General features: G+C 42.4%; 2 protein-coding genes across 2 annotated transcripts in view; one reads left to right on the top strand and one right to left on the bottom strand.

The window, feature by feature from the left end:
• The window catches only part of LOC118319581 (polycomb group RING finger protein 3), a 41963-nt gene extending 34912 nt beyond the window's left edge, over positions 1-7051 (bottom strand). The window contains exon 1 of the mRNA XM_035650074.2: positions 6899-7051. The gene's annotated coding sequence lies outside the window, so the exon portion shown is untranslated. The remainder of the gene's footprint in view (positions 1-6898) is intronic.
• Positions 7052-9387: 2336 nt separating this feature from the next.
• Positions 9388-19743, top strand: slc49a3 (solute carrier family 49 member 3). Its single transcript, XM_035649101.2, has 10 exons — positions 9388-9784; positions 14261-14419; positions 14505-14721; positions 15984-16060; positions 16214-16351; positions 16444-16560; positions 16645-16797; positions 17797-17954; positions 18227-18330; positions 18938-19743. The coding sequence occupies exons 1-10, from the start codon at positions 9590-9592 to the stop codon at positions 19111-19113; spliced, it is 1494 nt and encodes a 497-aa protein (XP_035504994.1). The 5' UTR covers positions 9388-9589; the 3' UTR covers positions 19114-19743.
• Positions 19744-21481: the final 1738 nt, after the last annotated feature.

Here is a 21481-nt window from a genome sequence, read left to right as displayed (position 1 = left end):
TGCTGCTGCCGCCGCTACAGGGAAGAACTGACGATTGACGGCATTTCCAACGGCTCTCTGTCAGTCGCTCATGTTTCCACTTCTCGAAAATAATAAGACTAAATATTGGAGGAGAAACGCAATGAGCCATTACGTGGTCGTTGTGGGTGAACAGTGGCGTGCTCCTGTCTTGCGCTTCACAGTTTGTTTTTTTTAACCACAGCCCGTGGGGCTCCAGGCCACAGGCACGAGACGGGTTGAGGCCCACAGATGACAGTTATTACCCCATTTACAGTACGAGCCGGGGCTGAGGAACGAGGCGGGCGGCTAATTATTTCCTCGTTTGACCCCATGCCGACGCTCGTTTAACAAAGGGGCTTCCTGGGCTTGTTAAAAACCGACAGAGCTGCAAAAAAAGCGGTGTCGCTCGTGCGTCGCCGTGACGCAGAGGCAGACCCTTCGCTGACCCTTGACCAGGTTCTTTTATCAAACGGCTGACGGACCGCTCAATGACGGCTGACCTGTTGTATCGTCTGTTTGGTTGTTTTCGGGAGCGAAGCTTCGACCGGAGGAAACAACCAGACTCAACAATAATCACACGATGATAGCGGAGGTGAGATAATAAGATATACATCTTTAACCCTAGTGTACGTGACCATTCTGTCTCTCCTCCTAAACTCTCATTTCAACATTTCACTCTTTTTTACGTCCTTTCCAACGGCTGTGACCTCTAACAGTTTAGTGACCTGAAAAATCACGACTCAAACTATCAGACGATTAATAAGCATGTACTCATTTTAATTTCTCCAGTGTCATAACTTTGTTTTAAGCCATTGTAGATTCAATATTTTTTGGTTTTGGACTGTCGGTTTAAGTTTTCTTCCTTATTTTTAGACATGACAACAAATCAATTAATCAAGAAAATAATTTGCAGATCAACAGAAAATGAAAATCTTTAGTTGGAGTATTAAAGAGGCATTTAGGAGTAACTGCCTTTTTCATCATCAGGATACGTCGAGACGCCGACTTCAGAGCCTCGAAAGGGGATTAATTCAGTCTTGGTGACTCCTTGTTTTTTCCCAGAACTGAAAGCTGGTGGAGAAAAGGGCTGTGGGTGAAATATCGGATAAATAAAACCAGAACCAGCTCATAAAAAAGTGTGAGAAATGTTGTAAAGGAGCTTTATACATTCACTTTATACAACAATTTTTGCATTGCGATACTCGCAGGAGTTTGGCCGGAGGGTCATTTGTGTTTACTCGTGAATATCCGGTCGTTCTCCGGCGGACACGGGCGTCGGGAGGATCCCAACGCTGATTTGCTTCCGCGACATCGCGTCACGAAAATATTTCGCTCAAGCTGAAATATTTCTACGACTTTGTAATGACTCTGTATGTAGCCTGATCTTAATCGCACGCTTTGCGTTTGGCGTGAACAAGCCATTGGACTATAGTATAGTATCCTAACCTTTAGCCCCACCAACTACTTAACTGAAACACTTGAAGCCCAACAAAACAAACGCACCCATTACATATTCTCAAAGCCCAAGTTCACGTATTCACGCGTCTTGTTGGCTCCAATCTTTCAATTCAATTCAATTAAATTCAATTTATTGGTATAGCGCCATATCACAACATACATTGTCTCAAGCTACTTTACATATTGAGGTCAATATTACAATATTACAGGGAAAACCCAACAAATCCCACAATGGGAAAAAACTCCCTTTTAACAGGAACAAATCTCTGACAGAAACGGACTCAGTTGTTCAGGTCATGAATCCAAAACCCCAAGATTCATAGTTGAATATCATAGAACATTAAAAAAAGAAAACAGCAAATCTTTACATTTGAGGAACCTTTTCGTTTTCTGCTCTTTCACCTTCGTCAATCATCGGAATAGTTGCAAATCCATTTTCCGTCCCTGAACCAATCGATGAACGGGAAAAAGGTCAACGCGTGTAGCGTCCACTGTCGTTAGAGCAGAGTGGCGATTTTTAGAAAAGTCAAGCAGCAACTGGAACACCTGGGACACGAGGAGGAGGAGGTTACATCGCCTGGCAGCCACCGAGCGGAGAAGGAACCCGCTCCAGAGCCGCTGTCGGCGCCGGAGCACTTAACGCACAACGTCCTCCTGTTTTCATTAACCGAACCAACGAGCGAGTCTGGAGGCCGCGCCGCTCGTTCATCAGCCTGCCGACGCACCGCGCAGAGAAAACAAGCTCGCCGTGTATCACAGGGAGAGAGAGGAATAGGCTCAACGCCGGTTTAATGTGGGTGATCGTGTCATCTGGGTTTTAATGCCAACCCTTGTTCTCCTCCGTCGGAAAGGAAAAAAGGAATAAAGCATCTATAGAAGACAAAGGAGATTTGAAAACGCAGACTCCCGGCCTCTTGTTCCTCTCCACCTGAATCCACCTCTGCTCTTCCTCCTCTTCTGTTGACGCAAAGTCGAAACGGTTTAAAATTCACACAACCTGTTGACGACCTGTTCGCCGAGATGTTGACACAAAGCAGACACGATTGGGGGCGAGAGCAGGGGCGAGCGAGCGGCCGTGAATCTTTTATCAGCTCTGCAGCCGCTGCAGCCTGACACGAGGACGTTCTCATCTCTCTCATCTCTTCCTTTAGTCCTCTGGTCTTGATGCAGGCTACGAATTAAAACATCCTTGTTATTAATTCTCCTCAGCGAAGGACACGCGTGCCCCGCGGGGTCTCTAGCTTCAATTAATTAATTAATTAACATTAGGATTCTTTCGAATTTCAATCCACTCGGTTGCACCCCCAAAGTTCTTCTTCTTCTTCTTCTTCTTCTTCTTCTTCTTCTGTGGTCTTATTACCGCTTTGATTAGTATTTCTTACCTATTAAGTCTTCATCGAAGAATTCATTAGCGCTCGCTTCGGTCAATGTGTCTTTTACTGCTCATTGATCCGAATGCTGATTAAGGAGGAAGTTCGGGAGAAACAGAAACAAAAAGTTTTGCGGCCCGTGAAACGATTTCCCGCTCGGCGGACGGGGGAGAAGTTGGTGGATCAATAACGGCGCGATGCAAAAACGTGCGACTTAAAAAGGACTTGACAAATTGAATCACAACGATTATGTTTTTCTTTTAACCGCATTATCATGTTGCGTCTTCTCCGTCTGTGACGGTGTAATGGAACCTCTCTAACCAAATCTTTATCTCAATGGCAGTGGATGGAAACGTGGATGAAGTTTACTTTTTACTTAACCCACCGTGTGACATTTCCTCTCCCTGACATTTTGCAGCTCGTCAAATATTTTGGGGACTACGCGGGCTGCAACTAACGATCATTTTCATTATCGATTAATCCGGCGATTTGTTTTTTCTCGATTAAACGATTAGTCGTTTGGTCCATGAAGTGGTGAAAAATATCCGTTGTGTTTCCCCAAAACCCCAAGATGATGTTTTGTTTTGTCCATGACACCAAAGATGTTCAGTTTACTGTCACAGAGGAGCTAGGAAACCAGAAAACATTCACACTGAAGAAGCTTCAATCAGAGAATTTTAGACGACTTGATGAGTCGATGATCAAAATAGTTGGCGAATCATTTAGTAGTTGATTATTTAGTCGATTAACTGTTGCAGCTCTCGACCCTTCAGCTCTGGTTTCCTCGAATAGCGGCACCATCAAAACCGTTGCCGTTGGTCAATGACGCAAACACTTGCACTCAAAAGTTTTTATCAAATTCGAAATTTTCGATTTACTTCCGATCCTGGAAATTCGATTGAGATGATCTGATTAGCCACAAAAACATCTCTTTGTTAAAGGACAGCGTGACTTTAGGCCACGTTCAGACGATGAACCGCCGCGTTGACGCATTGAAGATCAAAAGTTGACGGTTTCGGGGCGAAGGAGACGAAGAAAAAGAAAAAATGGCGACGGAGAATAAAGTGGGTCTGCTGTGTCGACTTCACCGAGTTGTAAAAAATCCTTTCTCGTGGAATCACAACTCCATGAGCTGACGACAAGCCTTCGAACCCACGGGGGAGATTTAATACGCACTGGGCTTCCTGGTTTCATCACCTCACTGGCACCTGAAGGATCGAATGAGTTCCATCTGAATCTGAGAGAATCTGTCCTGTCCAATAACGTTTTGCCGGAGCAACATTGCTGAACACGGCAACTTTAGTCTGATTTAATTGTGGGCACAGTTACTTTCTGCAGCGTTCTTTTGTTTCTAGTTCCTATTTAATGTTTTTTTAAAACTCGGTGATGAGGAGGAGGAGAGAGGAAGGCGACGAGTGCCTCTCCAGGCTGCCGCTTAATTTGTTGGCAGTTGCTCTGCAGCTCATTCAGGAAGTTGCCCAAGATAATTTCCTGTCCAGGAAAAAAAGGACAAACACATCTTCTGGCTCTTCAGTTACCATTGAGGTTGTTTCTTTTTCCCATTATCAAGCAGTCCAGGTCTGTAAGAGCGCCTATCCTGCTCGCCTGTCTCGGCAACGGTGCCAACAGTTTTATCAAATCGCCTGGTGGGACCACCTACAACAACAACAGTGTTAAAAACAAGGCGAGAAAAATAAATGGCCATGTTCTTATAGAAATCTTTGACATGAGATTGGATGTTATTGAGTTTCAGGTCAAGGGGTCGTGCAGCCGCACGGGGTAAATTTGGGGGGTTGCCTTTGCGAAGCGAGCGGAAACTTGAAACATGAAAGCCAATGCTTGGAGAGTATGTGTCCCGTGTTATGCAACGGTCGTATCATACGGGGGATCGCCGAGTGCCGGACGAGCAACTGTCAGCCGGTCGGGAACCATCATTCAGTGGGCCCGTCAGCGGTTCAGTTCACAGCTACAGCAGTTGTTAATCGTTCGTTTAAATATGGTTTTTACTGGCGTCTGAAGTTCCAGAAATTTAGATTCCGGGGCAAAGATAAAAGTGGCAGGTCTCGTCCCTCTGTGACGGAAGAAAGCATCAGATCCGAGAGCAGCCAGTCAGTCAACTTCCTCTGCCAACGTGCACGTGATGAAGAAGCAGCTCTAACGTCAGTGCACAGTAACTGCCACGGCTTGGAGTCAAAATGAAAATGATGAATATCAAAAGTCTGCTTAGTGTAAATAAGTGTAAAGGTTTGTTGACTACGGAGCCACATTTTGGTGAAAAGTCAAACCTAGATTACGTGTCGGTCATTTTTTTCCCCGACGGCATTTCAAACGTTGCGTGGAGCTAAAACCAAGAACTCTTCATCTCATCGAGTCCTATAAACCGAGTGAAACCGTCCGAGAGAGCTGTTACAACCCGCTCACACGCACACACCGTGTTTGAGAGTTTTGTATTGAAGTTTTAGTTACAAAACAAAGCTGCTAGAAAAAGTTCAGTTTCGTAATTAAAACTACATCTTCTCCCTCACAGAGACAAATCCACACTCGGCGATTATACGCAAACACGTCGCCCAAATCTCAAGTGCATGTGCGCAGGAGAGTCCACACGATCATCTCACATCTCACGTGACCTACGCGTCAGATCGGGGCCAGAACCAATGTCGGCCCGTTCACGCGAGCTCTGAGGAAAGCTTCCCCTTCCTTCATTCCTTCTCTGCAGGCGAACGTGCAAACGGCCTTTTGCGCGTCCGAGCTTCTTTTTTTGGAGAAGTGACTTAACAAGACACAGATGTTGGTTGCAGTGTGGCTGCTGCCGAGAGGATGCTCTTCAAGCAGCAGCAGGTATTTTCTAGCAACACCTTCTGTTTTGACCTGCGTGTCACCCACCACCACCACATTTTGCAGAGTCCCTGGTGAGGGGTTCTCTAAAAAGAAAAGTTGAGGATAAACCCCAGAATGTTAACAAAAAACCTAATTCCGTCCCGCTTTGTCCATCACTCAGAAACATGTTACTCCATGTGCACAGATATCTTCACGCCTCTCTACTAAAGAACAGCACAGACTTGTTGGCTGTTCTTTGCATGCCCCCCCCCCTCTCTCTACTATAGAACATCACAGACATGTTGGCTGTTCTTTGCATGCCCCCCCCCCTTCCTCCCCCCTCTCTACTAAATAACTGCACAGACTTGTTGGCTGTTCTTTGCATGCATGCCCCCCCCCCCTTCACCCGCTCTGTACTAAATAACAGTACAGACTTGTTGGCTGTTCTTTGCATACATGCATGCCCCCCCCCTCTGCTAAATAACTGCACAGACTTGTTGGCTGTGCTTTGCCCCCCCCCCCGTCTACAATGTCACACAGAGCTGGCTGCAGCAGCAGTCAGTGTCGAGGGTCGACATCCACCCAGAAGAAGAATAAGCACCAACTTTGTGTCTTGATTTGCAACCTAACCCCCTCACGGAGCTGCTCCTGCTCCTGCTCCTCCACACACACACACACACACGTAGTGAACTTTGCACGGCAGGAGGTGGAGGGTTAGCCTGATCTAAATGGTGGACCATGAGCTTCCCTTTCCAACCCCCCCCCCCCCTCCTCTATCCCTCCCTCCCTCCCTCCCCAAGAACATTCCAGCTCAATAAGGGAAAAGAAGAAATGGTTGTTAGGGAACAACAGCATTTGAAACATGACGAGACAGGCTCCGCCACCACGGACTACCAGCCTACCGCCTCTCTCCCTCCCTCCGCGGCGGCGGCTAACCGTGTGTGCATCCCGGCTAGCTACCGTTGCACTTCTAACCGCCCCCACCACCCCCCAAAAAAACACCCCATCCACCGGTGTGTGTGCGACCGCAGGGCCGCCGCCATACACCGACACATGAGCACAACAGCGGAAAGAGACGTGCGAGGAGAGGGAGAGGAGGAAGAGGAGGAGGAGGAGGAGGGGGGAGACAACGAGGAGGAGGTGGCGGAGGAGCGGGGCTCGAACCGGGACCGTGTGAGAACCGCCGAGCACGGACACACGCGGTTCGGTTCGCGGGGGACGGGGGGACGGGTCCACACCTCGGGCGAACTGACCTGTTCGGGAGCAGCGCGGTCCGCCGGGTATCGGCTCGAATCCGGGGCAGAAAATCCACTATCGGTAAAACAAAGAGGCGAAAATGACCGAGCGGCCGCGGAACAGGCCGAAACAGCAAACTCCCGGAGCAGCGCCTGCGCGTGCGCAGTGGGGGCCGGAGGAGCAGGAGGGGAGGGAGGGAGGAGGGAAGAGCGAGGGAGGGGGCGGGGTTAACGAGTGCAGCTCATTTTTAACATTGATCCACGCGAGTCATTCATTATTAATCAGAAGGAAATGAAGGGATCGATGACTGCTGATTGTCACTATGTGAATGTTTTTAATCAACATGATTCACTCCGCTTATTGTTTGTATTTATTGTTACAGGATTGAAATTAAAACATAAATCCCGGCACATTTGCGCCTCCTTGTTACCATGTTCCTCTGCACACTACTGCTAACTGATTGTACTATGCACTTTTTCCACTGTTAATATTCATGTATATTTATTATTCTTATTCTCAAAATTTTTGCCATTCGTATATTTTTTTTTACATTTGTTTGTGTATATATTGTATATAGATAGAAGCCTTTTATTGCCATTGCACATGTAAAACTTTACAACGAAATTTTAAAAACTTTTCCCACTGGTGCATTTGCATAGCAAACATATGTCACTTTAAAAGAACAGTAAGTAAAAAAGAATATGTATAAACTAATATAAAAAGCTTGGGATAAATAAAGTAACTATCTATCTATCGATCTATCTACATGGAGGAGGATATAGATATTAAAGACTACCCCACTCCTGCTATAGTAGTATTATTATTCATTTAACTATATAGATCACATGCAATATTTATTATACTTGTATTATCATTTACTTATCATGTCGTCTTAAAACAGACTTCATATTTATAATACCACTTACACACAATGTACAATAGTCACTTTGATTATATCATTAATATCCTTGTTGTGTTTGCTTATATTTTATTGAAGAACTTTATTTTATACTTCTCTCACTTATTTTTTTTACATTTTGTTATATAGTTGCTTATTTTCACATTTGACAATAAAGTTCTTGAATCTTGAATTTAACATCAGTCAAGCATAATTTATTTTGTGTAGTGCTTCGTGGTTGTATTTATTGTTGTTATTATTTTTATGTTTTATATATCCTTTACTACCTTAACTCCCTTCTTTCGTTGCTGTCTCTTCGATCATTGATCATTTTGGTGCATTGGACTTGTTTGAATGATGCAATATGAATAACGTTTGAGTGATTTCAATTTAATAGCTTCTCTGTCCAATTCTATTTACATTGTTATTATCATATACATGCATTATTTTATATTTCCTAATGTTTATCTTGCTTGTTTAGATATTTAATACTTTTCTTACTAATGTTTCTTATTTTTACTTCCCCATTTGCCGCTGTAACATGGCAAATTTCCACATTGTGGAACTACTAAACTATTTACTCATCTTATTCTATTACTAGTGTATTTAATAGTAGTTTACTCTATATATATGGATTGATGAACAGTTGCTCCTTCAATTCTGTTTTGCATCAATTATGCATCAGGTGTTTGAAATCATTATGTTACAAACCTGCAACTGCACCTGTAAACATTATTAAATCTTGATCAACATGGTGGTTATTAATCTTTATTTATATATCACATCTTTCTGCTGCTCCGCATGTGTCAGAAATGGTTATAATCAGAATTTATGGTCTTTGTTTCTCTCCTCTGTTTGGTGCTTGTATGGATACATACATACATATATAATATTGTATATATAAAAATGAAAAATCGGTGAAAACAAATCTCTCTTAATATAGGTGATGTAAATATAAATGCAATTCTGTATGTAATAATTTGTGCAGTAGGCTACATTTGGAAGAATCGTGCCAGATTTCTGCAGGACACTTGTTTTTAAATGAATGTAATAATGAGAGCAATATGATATCATTCCCAGGATTTTGATGCCAAACTGTCAGCATACAACTCATAAAAATGAGTTTTTGAGATAATGGCTGTGAGGGCTGATGCATACAACGCAGGTAAAGTTGAGTCAATATCCAGTTGTTTATCCAGAACATCTCTTTCTTTTCAAGTAGCTTTCCTAAGAGGCAAAACAAAACACAAACACAAAGACACACAAAGGGTTAAAGAGAGGGAGGAGCGCGTTGTCAGTCAGAGATGTTGACAACGGGAAGAGCTCTCACTCTTTGCATATGGACAGGTACAACAAAAAAAAGAAATAAATGTAAACATAATGTGTGTGTGTTATTTACCCCCTAACCCTGTTTACATTGTTTGTTTGTGAAGGCCAGCGACACTGTTCCAAAACACTGACTGAATATAAAGAGGTTTCGAATCAGAAGTTGTAGGCATTAAAGCGTACATAGTCCATTTCTCAGGGAGTATTTGTTTTAGCGACCGAGTGGTCCATCCTCTCCTCTCACTGGAGAGGAGATCTTCGATCCAGCACTGAAGCCGGTGGAGTCGTGCCGGGAACCACTGGGCGACGCGTCACGACCTCTTTCCTCCTCCGTCGTCTCCCGGTGTCCGGTCATGGTTCTAAACCGCCCAGGGGGAAAACTATGGATGTACAGTTCGTGTGTTCTGTTTTGTTCCGAGTTCGTTTTCGTTCCCCAGTGGTGAGTTAATCTAACGTGACCGTAGCCGAACCGTCGACCGCACTAATGGATCCTGGTGGTGAAGCCGCCGCTTCCTCCTCTTCCTCTTCCTCCTCCTCCTCCTCCGAGGCTCAGACGGTTTCCTCCGAGGTTCCGCGGGAACCGAACCCGGAACTGAAGAAACTGTTGCTCTTCAAAGTCTACAAGCGACGGTGGTTCGTGCTGCTGGTGCTGTGTCTGTTGAACTGCTCCAACGCGATGGTGAGTGATGACAAGTGGCTTCTTCCGGTCCACGTGACCAGTCAACACACAACAGAGTTCCAACTCCGCAACACTTCGTTGATAATCAATAAACAAGTCAACAAACAAGTCAACAACTCGCCGGATTTTAAGAAAAAAGCTCCTAAGGGCGAAAAGACTCAGACGTATGGAAGCCTAGATGTGTCAAAAGTAAATATGATAAATCAAAATCATAATCACTCAATCAGATAATTAATTAACATTCAGCTGATAAATGGCGGGCGTTACGAATGAAAATCACTGTTTATTAGTGACGTTATTAATAATAATAATATTATTAATAATAATAATATTTATTGCACATTTTAAAACGGCCATTACAACATGCTTCACAAACAAGGACACATTTTAAAAAAGGAAAACAAAACGGAAAAGACAATACACAAAATAATACAATTGCTCAAAAACGGAAACAGCGCATACTATAATACAGCATTTAAAAGTAAGACCACAAATAAAATCACAGTTTGAAATTGAAGTTATTTAGCACATAAATTGGTTTAAAATAATTGTCAAAGAAAAGAATGAAAGAAACATGAGTAATAACTACAAAAAAAAGTTTCTTGTCTGAACCCACAAATATTTGTACGCGCAAATTTCTTATTCAAGTTCAAATGTTTTTTTTCGAGTGAAGCTGAGAAAATTTGCTCTGCGTTTGGTGTGAGCGCGACATTAGAACTCATTAAAATAATTGGAATATCATCATCACACTTAATAAACTGCCCGCTGCAACTGTACGCTCCTTTAGTTGCCTTAGTCGTCCACCTCTGAAGTTCTCTGGCCTTTTTTTTTCTGGCGTTAAAGGCGCAGTTAGCGATTCTAACGCGAATCACGTTTTTGTAAAAATCTGCGAATATTTCCTCACGTGCTGCTAGCGGTCGGTTCTGTGTGTGCGCCGGAAAAAAAATCTGTTTTTTTTTCTTGTAAATCGAATGACAAATAAGTTGTAATGATATAAACTCCGCCCATTATCAGATAATTGGTTGTGATTGGACTGGCAAGTCTTTTGCCGGGGGGTGGAAATCACTTCCCAATGGAGGGGACCCCAGGATTCGTCTGGGTCCCGGGCTAACCCCCGACACCTTAAGCCACGACTCAGGTGGTTTTGGTCCTAGCGTTAAGCGCGTAGGCCTCCCGTACCCGAGGCTGCGGGTTCGCGGCCCCGGCCTGAGCAGTAAAATCACAACAAAAACAACAACAACAACAAAGAGAGAAACTTTTGGAGTTTTCTCCAAAATCGCAGACTGCCCCTTTAAACAGCCGAAGGCCCCTTTAAACAGCCGACTGGGCTGTGAGCACAGCAGGTAGATGACATGTGGTCGAGCCCCCTCATGTTTCGCTGGAGCCTGATATCTATTCCCCCGGTGATGTTGTCATTGTCGGGCCGAGTGTGTCTGGAGGCAAGCGTGCCGAGCCCCTCCCGCCCTCCCTCCCTCCCTCCCTCCCTCACCTTTCTCCAGCTCCCACAGGACTCGTCCTCTCCGTGGGAGCCATTGTCTCCGTGGGTCTGGTGTCCCCGCTCACAAAAGGAGCTCAGCTGTCGGAGGGGTCATTCACGACGAGGCAAACAGCAGCTGACGAGCCAGCGAGACGTCAATCTGCGTGAATCATTAGCTGAGGGGCTCAGGGTGAAAGATGTAGTTGGTCTTGTAAATTGATTGATTTATTTTCTTTAAACACTGCTTCATTGTTCACAGTTCCGAGGTGTAATGGAACGACAACCCCCTAACGTCCGAGCTCCGGGATACAAAGGAACGCGGAATAACCCAGCGTTCCATTATACCTCGGAACTCGGACACCCCGACTTCTGGGTTCCGAGCTCCGAGTTCCGAGGAACAACGGAACGCAGGTTCCTACTCTCGGAAATTTTGACTCGGAAGGTCAGAGCAAAACTTCACCAACCCCAGAGTTCCGAGTTCCTGATTCGGAGGTATAATGGAACGCAGCACTACTTTCATTTCATTCACCATCCGTATACGTGTATTAAAGTATAAAAGATATAATGTGTATCTGCAAATGTCATTTTACTTTCATAAGCACATAACAAACACCAACCGATCAAAAGGAAATATATATATATATATATATATGTATATAAAGAATTGTCAAGAGACATACTGAGAGACATATAAAAGATAATCTCTTAAAACTAATTTTTACAGAGTAATTCGTTGATGTTTCCTGCAGCGACAGATTTGGTTTTGTTTACAGGCGTCTACACTTCATCGTTTCAACAACACAATATGGAACTCTGTGGACACATGGTGGTTATGTGACAACCTGAGGGTCTTGATCCTCCGAGGGGGGAGGAATGTGTGCAGATGTAAAAAAAAAAAAAAAAAAAGGCCTCAGAAGCATTTTTCTTGCTCAGGGTTGCGACAGCAGCGGCTTAGTGTGTCGGGATCAGCTGACCGGCTCATACATTCGTCTTTGTTCACTGAAGGGAGAGAGTTGTACCGGTGCTGCCTTCTGTGGCCTCGGTTTAGTTACCGGGTCAGATTCATTCAATCATTCATTCATTCATTCATTCTTTGGTTGATTCTGTGTCGGTGTTTCAGGGGCGTCAGAGTTTTCTTCCTTTGGGGCTTTTTTAACTTGCGCAGATCTTTTTACATTCACAAAAAAAACCAGAGGAAAGGCGAAGACAAAAAAAAAGCAGAGTACGTCTCCTTTAATAAAAATATCTGCGGCATGTGCGTGTTGTGTGGTGTCATATGAGAGGGAAACAGGAAAACATTTCTTCCTCAGGCGTGTGTGTTGTCACTAACTCTTTTTCTAAAACATTGTGTCACATGACTGCGAGATCATTTATGAAAAATCTGAGCCTGAAGCTCATCCACAGATTGAATCGCAAGTCTTTTATTAAAGATGAAAAAAATCTGCGTGTTTGATGATCAGCTCCCGTTTGTCATGACAGAATATAACAGTGAAAATGAAAAGGAGAAGAAAAATAACGACACACATCACAACGCATGTTTAGTTTCGCGGGTATCGGACACTCGTGGATTCATGGATTTGCAGCGGAAAAGATTGAAAGAGCAAATCTTGTCAGTCTTCGTTTCTTCCCTTTGCTTATTTCGTAGTGACATGTCAGAGTGTTGGCTCGGGGTCAGCTCGGGGTCACACTGCAGATTTTTACAGAAGGGCGTTGAAGCTTTTATCCTGTCTTGTTTGGTCTCTGTGAAACTTTTATTACTTTTTATTAAGGATATGAGACTGTTCCAGACACGCAGAGAGAGAGACGATGTATTCAACATTTACCAGATTGTAACAGTGAACTGACCGTTGACAGTCTATTTGAAATAAACACAGACCAGAACGGAAATATCTTTTTTAGGGGAAGTGATCTTCAACACCTGCAGGACCCAGAACTCACAGCTCAACATACATCTGCAGAGTTGCTTTAATGTGTTTCGTCTTTTTCTTTTTGACAATATGTTTTAGGGCTGCATCTGACGATTATTTTCACAATCGATTAATCTGTCGATCGTTTTCTCAATTAATCGAGTAGTTGTTTGGTCCATAAAACGTCATAAAATTGTAAAAAATGTTGATGGTGTTTCCCAAATCCTCAAGATGAAGTTTTGTTTTGTCCACGACACCAAAGATATTCAGGTTACTGTCACATAGGAGCAAAGAAACCAGAACATATTCAGATTTAAGAAGCTGAAATTAGAGAAAAAATGTTTTCATAAAAACTACTTGAAGCGATTAATCGATGATCATAATAGTTGGCGATTAATTTAGTAATTGATTACTAATCGATTCATAATAGTTTCAAATATTATTTTTTGTATATTATACTTTAAGCACATTGTAAAGTCTTAAGTGCTTTGTTAAAACATAATTTCAGTTATTTAATGTGTGTAAAATATTGAGCAATAACAAGAAAATATATATTTCAATGCTATATCAAGCTTTCTGCAGGATGTTGACGATGATCTATTTATTAAAAAAGAGAAAAACCTTAACATTGATCAATATCATATTGTCACAGAAAATTGATTTCTTATACTCTTTAAGAAATACCAACTGTTACCATTCAAGTTGCAATTATTATTATTATTAATAATTATAATAATTATAATGATACACTTTATATAGCATCTTTCAAAACACAGAAGAATTAAAGGCAACAATAGGAAACAAAATCAGTTTGAAGATCACAAAATATTAGGTAAGAAATATAAAGTAAAAATACTGCAGATGATTAAAGAGTCAAATAAAAAAATTATAAGATAAAATATATAAAAAAGAAATTAGAAATATAGCATTCTAAAATTATTAAAATTGTCAGAAAGATCACTATTTAGAATTTCTTCCCCCCCAGAAAAATCAGAATTCAAGACTTCATCAAGACTCCACAGTGAGTTTTATTTCCATAAATTAGTATCTTGTACTTTTGTTATAAAACTTCTTCTTCACGTGCCTCCGCAGATCTGGCTGACCTTCGCACCAGTAGCCGACCAGTCTGCCCGTTACCTGAAGGTCAGTCTGGAGGCAATCAACTGGTTGTCGCTGGTCTACATGGTGGTCGCCATCCCGCTCAGCTTCGCCACCACGTGGATGCTGGACACGCTCGGGCTGCGGATCACGGTACGAACTCCTATCCCCGGCTAAAAAAAAATAGGATCAACGTGTTTTTTGAATAATCCTCAAACTGCCCTCTCGACCTCCACAGCTGATCCTGGGCTCGTGGCTGAACATGTTCGGCGCCATCCTGCGCTACCTGGCCGTGCAGCCCGGCGCAGGCGAGGCCAACATGTACGCGATAGTGATGCTGGGTCAGACCCTCGGCGCCGTGGCCCAGCCGCTCATCATATTCACCCCCACCAAGCTGGCGGCGCTCTGGTTCCCCGAGCACCAGCGGGCCACGGCCAACACCATCGCCTCCATGTGTGAGTGGGTTTTTCACTCTTTCTTATCAAACTTCATGACAGAAGCGGCACTGAACAGGACGTGGATTCACTTTTAAAAGCGGTTGTCAGACATGAAGTCTGGAAAATGTCCGCAGAATTGCGGGGGGATTTTCCTGGAGTTCGCCGTTCACGACAGCGGGAAACTTTCCCGGAATATTCTGTGGCGTCCGTGTGGAGCGTGCAGGAGGCGGGACGGGACGACGATGCTAATTGTGCCGCAGGAAGCAGAGTTTTTGTTTGACGTTGTCAACGCGTCCACTCGCTCGCTGGGAATCCACTGGAGACGTTCCAGCTGTTTTCTCTCAAACAGCCTCACCCGGACAATTTTCAGGAAAAGTTCAGGAAAAAGTCTGGAGGAACATTTGCGTTCTCACTTCCAGCCCCTCCTCTCAGGAAAATGTTCAAGAAAATATCCAAAGTTAGAAAACCAGAGGATTGCCCAAAAAACAGGATCTCTATAAGAACTTAAAAACGGAGCATTAATGACTCATTTCAGGTTATTAAAACTTTTTACCAGGTACTATGTTCATTTATTGCTTTTATTTACATATTTGTCTGGCAGGGTGGGGTGGGGTTAATTAAAGTCAGTCTGTCTGCCTTGTTTTGTAATATGAAAATCCACAAAAAAAATGGCAAACAAGATTTTTTTTTTTTTGAAATGTTGATCTAAACTTAAAACAGAAATAAAACTCACAATTACTTTTTGGCTTTTTTGTCATGATTCAGATTTTAGGGAAATTTTATTGACAAATGGCTTTTAGGTCAAAATGATCAACACAGAACTAAGAGAGGACCTTTAATACGTAATTAATTTGATTATTTTGATTATATTTTGTGTTTTATTTGTCCAGTTCCAGCTTACACTGCAAACACTTCCATTTGTTTCAACACGTTTTGGCAGCAAACTCTTTATCTACACAGTTAAATGACCAGTGTAAAAAAATATATATATATATATGTTTCATTATATATAGGAATTCAAAAGTTATTAAAGTTATATAAAAGCAAAGACAAAAATGTGTATACATAAGAAAAAGAGAGTAGAACAATAAGCTGCAGGATCAGGGATTAATTCAATAAGATGAAGTAATTTTAGGTGTATATATTTCTCAGGCGTTGAGCGAAGAGCCGACGTGACTGAAACAAAGAAAGGAACGAAAGTGGAATTACATCTGCGCCGATTCTTAAAATAGGAGCAGCAGAGTCACCGAAAGTCACACTTCTCTTTTCCTTCTCCTCAGCCAATCCCCTCGGCATCCTGCTCGCCAACATCGTCTCCCCTACGATGGCTCGGACGGCCGATCAGATCCCCGTCCTGGTGAGTCGCGCCCGGAAGAGAAGTCTTCGTTGGCTGACGCCGCCGTGACGCCGCCGTGACGACGACTACGATGACGGTTTAACATATGAAGAATCAGTCGACGTAGAATCCCTGGATTCTCAAGCACATCCTTCTGTTTCCTTCCTCCTCCAGTTGCTCGCCTACGCCATCCCGGCGTGCCTCATCTGTTTCCTGGCGACCGTGGGGATACGGAGCAGCACTCCCCACACGCCGCCGTCGGCCAGCGCCGAGTCGTCGGGCTCCGAGCCGTTCGTGCAGGGCATCAAACTGGTGAGGGGCGCGGCATGAACACTGGAGTCACTTCAAATGTTTTCTTATTTATCAGATTTGAATTCCTTTTGGCTTCCTGGTTTCCTCCGCAGCTGCTGAAGAACAGAGCCTACCTCGTGCTGCTGCTCTGCTTCGGCTCGGGCATCGCCGCGTTCACCTGCTTCTCCACGCTGCTGGAGCAGATCCTGTGCGTGCAGGGATACGCCAACGTGAGTACTGTGCATAAGTACATGTACACAGATAAACAAACCAAGTCAGTGGTGGAACCACTCGTTTCCCTCTCTCCTCTGCAGGACTTCGCCGGTTTGTGCGGCGCCCTCTTCATCGTCTTCGGCATCGTCGGCGCCGGCGCCCTGGGACTGTACGTGGACAAGACCAAGAGGTTCATCGAGGCCACGAAGGTCAACATGAGCCTCACCGCTCTGGCCCTCATCGCCTTCTCCGTGGTGAGAACACCAGACGAGAATGTTTTGATTTCCTTTGTCTCATCTTCATTTTAATTTCTCTTTACTTTACTTAATCATTTCTCTCTCGACATTATTTTCTCTAGTTTCAAAATCCGTCATCTCGTTCTATACAATGGACCGATCCCTACGCTAAATATTATCAGACATGGTCCATCATATTTATTTTGTTCTTTTTTTCAATTTTATCTATTCTCTTTTTTGTTTTTCACCAAATGTGTAAATGTGTCTAAAATAAAATTGAAATGACTTAATAAAATAAAATAAAATGACAAAATAATATAAAATTGTAAAATAACAAAATAACATGAAAAAATAACTAAAATAAATAAAATAAAAACAGAATAACATAAGAATATAAATATAAAATTAAAACAATTAAAAACAAATAATAATTAAAAATTATTAATTATTAAATTATTATTTTTTTTAAATTAAATTAAAAAATAAATTTAAATTAAATTAAAAAACATTAAATAAAATAACAAAATAAAATAAAAGAGGCAGGAATGGTTTAAATATTTTAGTTTGATCTGTGAATGTAAACTTTTTTTTAACATGTCTTTTAAACCTACAAAATAATCTGCTCCCAATTGATTTTTATTTAATCTATTATATTTATGAACAGAATTTCAACTTTTAATAAATTACTTACAAAACACTATAATGTTTATTCCTCATGGGTGCCCACAGAGTTAAAGCTGTTAACAGATACATTAATAATGTATAGCTGCTCGAAACTAGACTTACAGTGTTTCATAATTCCTGAATGAAATGTTAATATCTTGTTAAAGCAACTTAAATTTATCATAAACCTTTTATCATGTATATTTATGTGTGTATTTGGCAGTTATTGTGTTGGAAAGGTGCACATATATTCCTTAAAGATGCCTCAATGTCTTTCACGCGCATAAATTTGTTCCAGAGAACATTGTCGATTGTCGATATCCTCTTAACCTTAAAGTTGTATTTTCTCCTCAGGTGTCTCTGATGCGGCAGCAGAAAGTCGCCGTGGCGACCGTCTGCTCGCTCTTCGGCTTCTTCGGCTTCTCCATCTACCCGGTTGCCATGGAGCTGTCGGTGGAGTGTTCGTATCCGGTCGGAGAGGCCACGTCTGCCGGGCTCATCTTTGTGTCGGGGTACTGTACCTGTACTGTCCCGCTCTGTGACGCACACACATGACGAGACAGCAGTTAATATTAAATGTTGTGTTGCCGCAGCCAGTAAATAAAAAGTAAATAGTGATGAAATTAAAATCAGACATTGATTATTCACCACAATACCTCAAAGTGAGTAAACATGATGTTTTTTTTTTTAATCTGACTTCCACTAGATGATTGTTACTGGTTATTTATGTGTTTGAATATTCAAGATGAACTGTGATCAGTTGCCTCCCTGTGCTCTGCTGCAGACAGGTGCAGTCTGTTCTCTACATCGTCCTCCTCCAGGCTCTGACCAAACGACTCGCCGCCTCGCCGCTGTCCACCTGCGGGGACGCCGTCCTCAGCTGGAAGGGTAAAGGTCACGACCTTCACACCGACACCATGAGCGCCTGACAGAGGGAGAGAGAGAGAGGGAGGGGAGGGGAGAGAGAGAGAGAGAGGGGAAGAGGTAGGGAAGAGAGAGGAAGGAGAGGGGGGAGTGGAAGAGAGAGAGGGAGGGAGGGGAGGGGGGAGAGAGAGAGAGAGGGGGAGAGGGAGGAAAGAGAGAGGGAGGAGAGGGAAGAGAGAGGGGGGAGTGGAAGAGAGAGAGAGGGAAGATAAAGACGGGGAGAGAGAGATAGAGGGAAGAAGGGGAAGAGAGAATGAGAGGGGGAGGGGAGAGAGGGGGAAGAGAGAGGTGCGTTCACTCTCATCTTTTTTGCTCTTCACTTTTGTAACTGTTTTTTTTTAAATGTGTTCCAAACCTTTTACAAATTAAATTTGAGCAAAAATAAATTCATTTGCAATAAGTGAATTTTCAGCGGAACTTATCTAAAGTTTCTACATTTCTACTTCCGTCCATCATGTTACAGCTTATCTGACAGAATCGATCACGTGAATAATCTCAGTCAGGAACTTGTTTCTCCCGATCATTCCGACACCCCCTGAACGCAGCGCGTGTCCCCCCCTCTGTCCCTCAGTGTCGTCCCTCGTCATGTCCGGACTCTTCAGCTTCTTCACCTGCGGCTTCGTCCTCTTCTTCCACACGAGGTACCGACGCCTGGAGGCGGAGCAGGAAGCCACGTACGGCACCAAACCAATCAAGAGCCCGGCGGCCGGTGACCTCACGCTGGGCGTGGACGCGGTCGAGCGGTAGTTTGTCTTGTGGCGGTTGATTTTTAGAAATCACAATAATTCTTTTTGTACAATAACCGCTGCCGTACGTTGAGGTGCGACGACGACACACTGGGTACTAAAACAAAATACTTTACACACAAAGTGCTTATTTCCAGATATTCAAATCTGTCAGTTAGACGTAACATTCCTTTACTGATGAGAGGATTCAAATGATCTCAGTTCTTCCACGAGACGAGACTATTATATTTTTTATGAAATTTTATGATGAGAGTAAACAGAGACGAACCAAAAACATGAGATAAAAACACGAGAAACGTCGTGGCCTCACTTCTTACAGTGTTTCTGAAACTATAGGACGTTGTTGCTTATTTGAACTAACTAACTAACTGACTAACTCTTAATCTGTTGATGTGGTTAAAGCTTTTTAGACACTAGACTCAGATATGGAACTCAAACACCACAGGGACCTTGTGGGAAAGTAGTAGTTCAATGAGTTTGGGCTGCAACTGAGGATTATTTTCCTAATCGATTAATCTGTCGATTATTTTCTCGATTTTAAAAGTTGTTTGGTCCAAAATGTCGATCGTGTTCCCCAAAACCTCAAGACGATGTTTTGTTTCGTCCACACACCAAAGATATTCAGTTTTACTGTCACAGAGGAGCAAAGAAACTATATTTCTTTGAAAATATATCTACGAGAAAATATTCACATTCAAGAAGCTGAAATCAGAGAATTTTGACTTTTTGAACTGATTAATCGATTATCAAATTATCAAAATAGTCGATTAACTGTTGCAGCTCTAGTAAGAGTTTATAGAAGATGTAGTGCATTTCCGAAAAGTACTCGCAGCATTTCACATCTTATCACGTTGCTTCTGGTTTCTGGTTTCGTTGCTGGTGGAAAGTTAAGGATTGTTTTTATTTTTAAACATGAGACCAACCTACTGATCTCACGAATAAAAGAGTTCAACCACTTCCTCCGGAAAGATACAAATTAATAAGTGCCTGATCTGCTTAAACCTAATTTTTACAGGATAAAATACAAAGGTACTCTTCTCTCTTGCTGCCATTTTAAGGCAAAAACGGACACTGCAGGTACATTCCCAGAAAGACTCCTCAACTCTTGCATGACTCACAACGCAGCGGGGCTTTTTCAAGCTGTGTTGCATTCTGGTCCGTTTCTCAGGGTCTGACGACGAAACCTGACGTTCTGCTCCGTCGGTTGTTTCAGAAACTTTGTCTCGTAAACCAAACGCCTTCTGGATGAAATACATAGAATTTACAGGTTAATGAGGTTTAGGGGGGGAAAAAATGGAATAATCACCACTAACAACGTTCAACTACGTGTTGAAGCCTTAATCTTGTGAACGAACAGTCGTGGGTTTTGTGCAATAAAGGAAATAAACTCACTTATTGATTTTGTACTTAAAAAAAAGTTGTGTTTTTGAAATGACACATTAATATGCCACTGTTCAAACTGACTGTTATAATTATCAATGTGACCAAATCTTTCTTTTGACTTTATAATCCAGAACTTGTTGAATGTAGATTAACATGTTTTTTTAATTATTTCAACAACTAAGACTAATATTAGTCTTATATAAGACTAATGTTGTTTTGTATTTTTCTAAGAGATGATACGAGGTGGAGTTTTTGGTTTTTTTACACTTGAAAGTTCATGTAAAGTGAAGGTGGAGGACAAGAAAAAAAAAAGCTGCTTGTCATTTTTAGTAATACAAAGATGATCTGTTTTTCTGCAGCTTGAATGGGAAGCATCTGCTTTTAATTCCTTTCACACTCGTATTTCTGAAGGTCAGTAAAGTGACGATGATTGTTTTTTTTTCCAGTTTGTGCCACAAAAATGTCAATAATGTTTTCATGTACATTTTCCTCGAGTCTGAATAATCTGTTGTGAATCTTAACCACGTCGTCCGTCCTCCATCCTGTCGACTTCGGACCTTGTAGTTTATATCGAGTTCATTTGTGCTTCAATTTTTCTTGGTGTCAAGTGATGAACAGAAATATTAAATTTGATAGTATCAGAACTATAAAGCTGCAAGTCAACCAAGAATTATTTTCATACACAATCTATTATTTTCTCTGACAATGGATTATTCAGTTTAGATGCAGAAGAGAAAATATTCCATAATTTTGCCCCGAAGCTCAATGAAATACGCAAAACTTTTTTAGACTTTTTATGGTCTGACCAACAAAACTTTGGAATCAGTTGTTGCAGAAAAATATTCCCATCTGGGAAGCTGCTGCCTGGGGATTTGTTTTTGGTGATTTATCAACGATTTAAACTGTTGCCTGTCGATTTCTGTGACCTTTCCAATGAAGGTTAATCAGAACCCGACAATATATGTTTAACCCTGAGAGATTAAAGC

Source organism: Scophthalmus maximus, chromosome 9 (genome assembly GCF_022379125.1).
Source record: "Scophthalmus maximus strain ysfricsl-2021 chromosome 9, ASM2237912v1, whole genome shotgun sequence".
Taxonomy (NCBI): domain Eukaryota; kingdom Metazoa; phylum Chordata; class Actinopteri; order Pleuronectiformes; family Scophthalmidae; genus Scophthalmus; species Scophthalmus maximus.
Note: the sequence above shows the minus strand (reverse complement) of the source record. Positions and strands in the feature narration are given on the sequence as shown.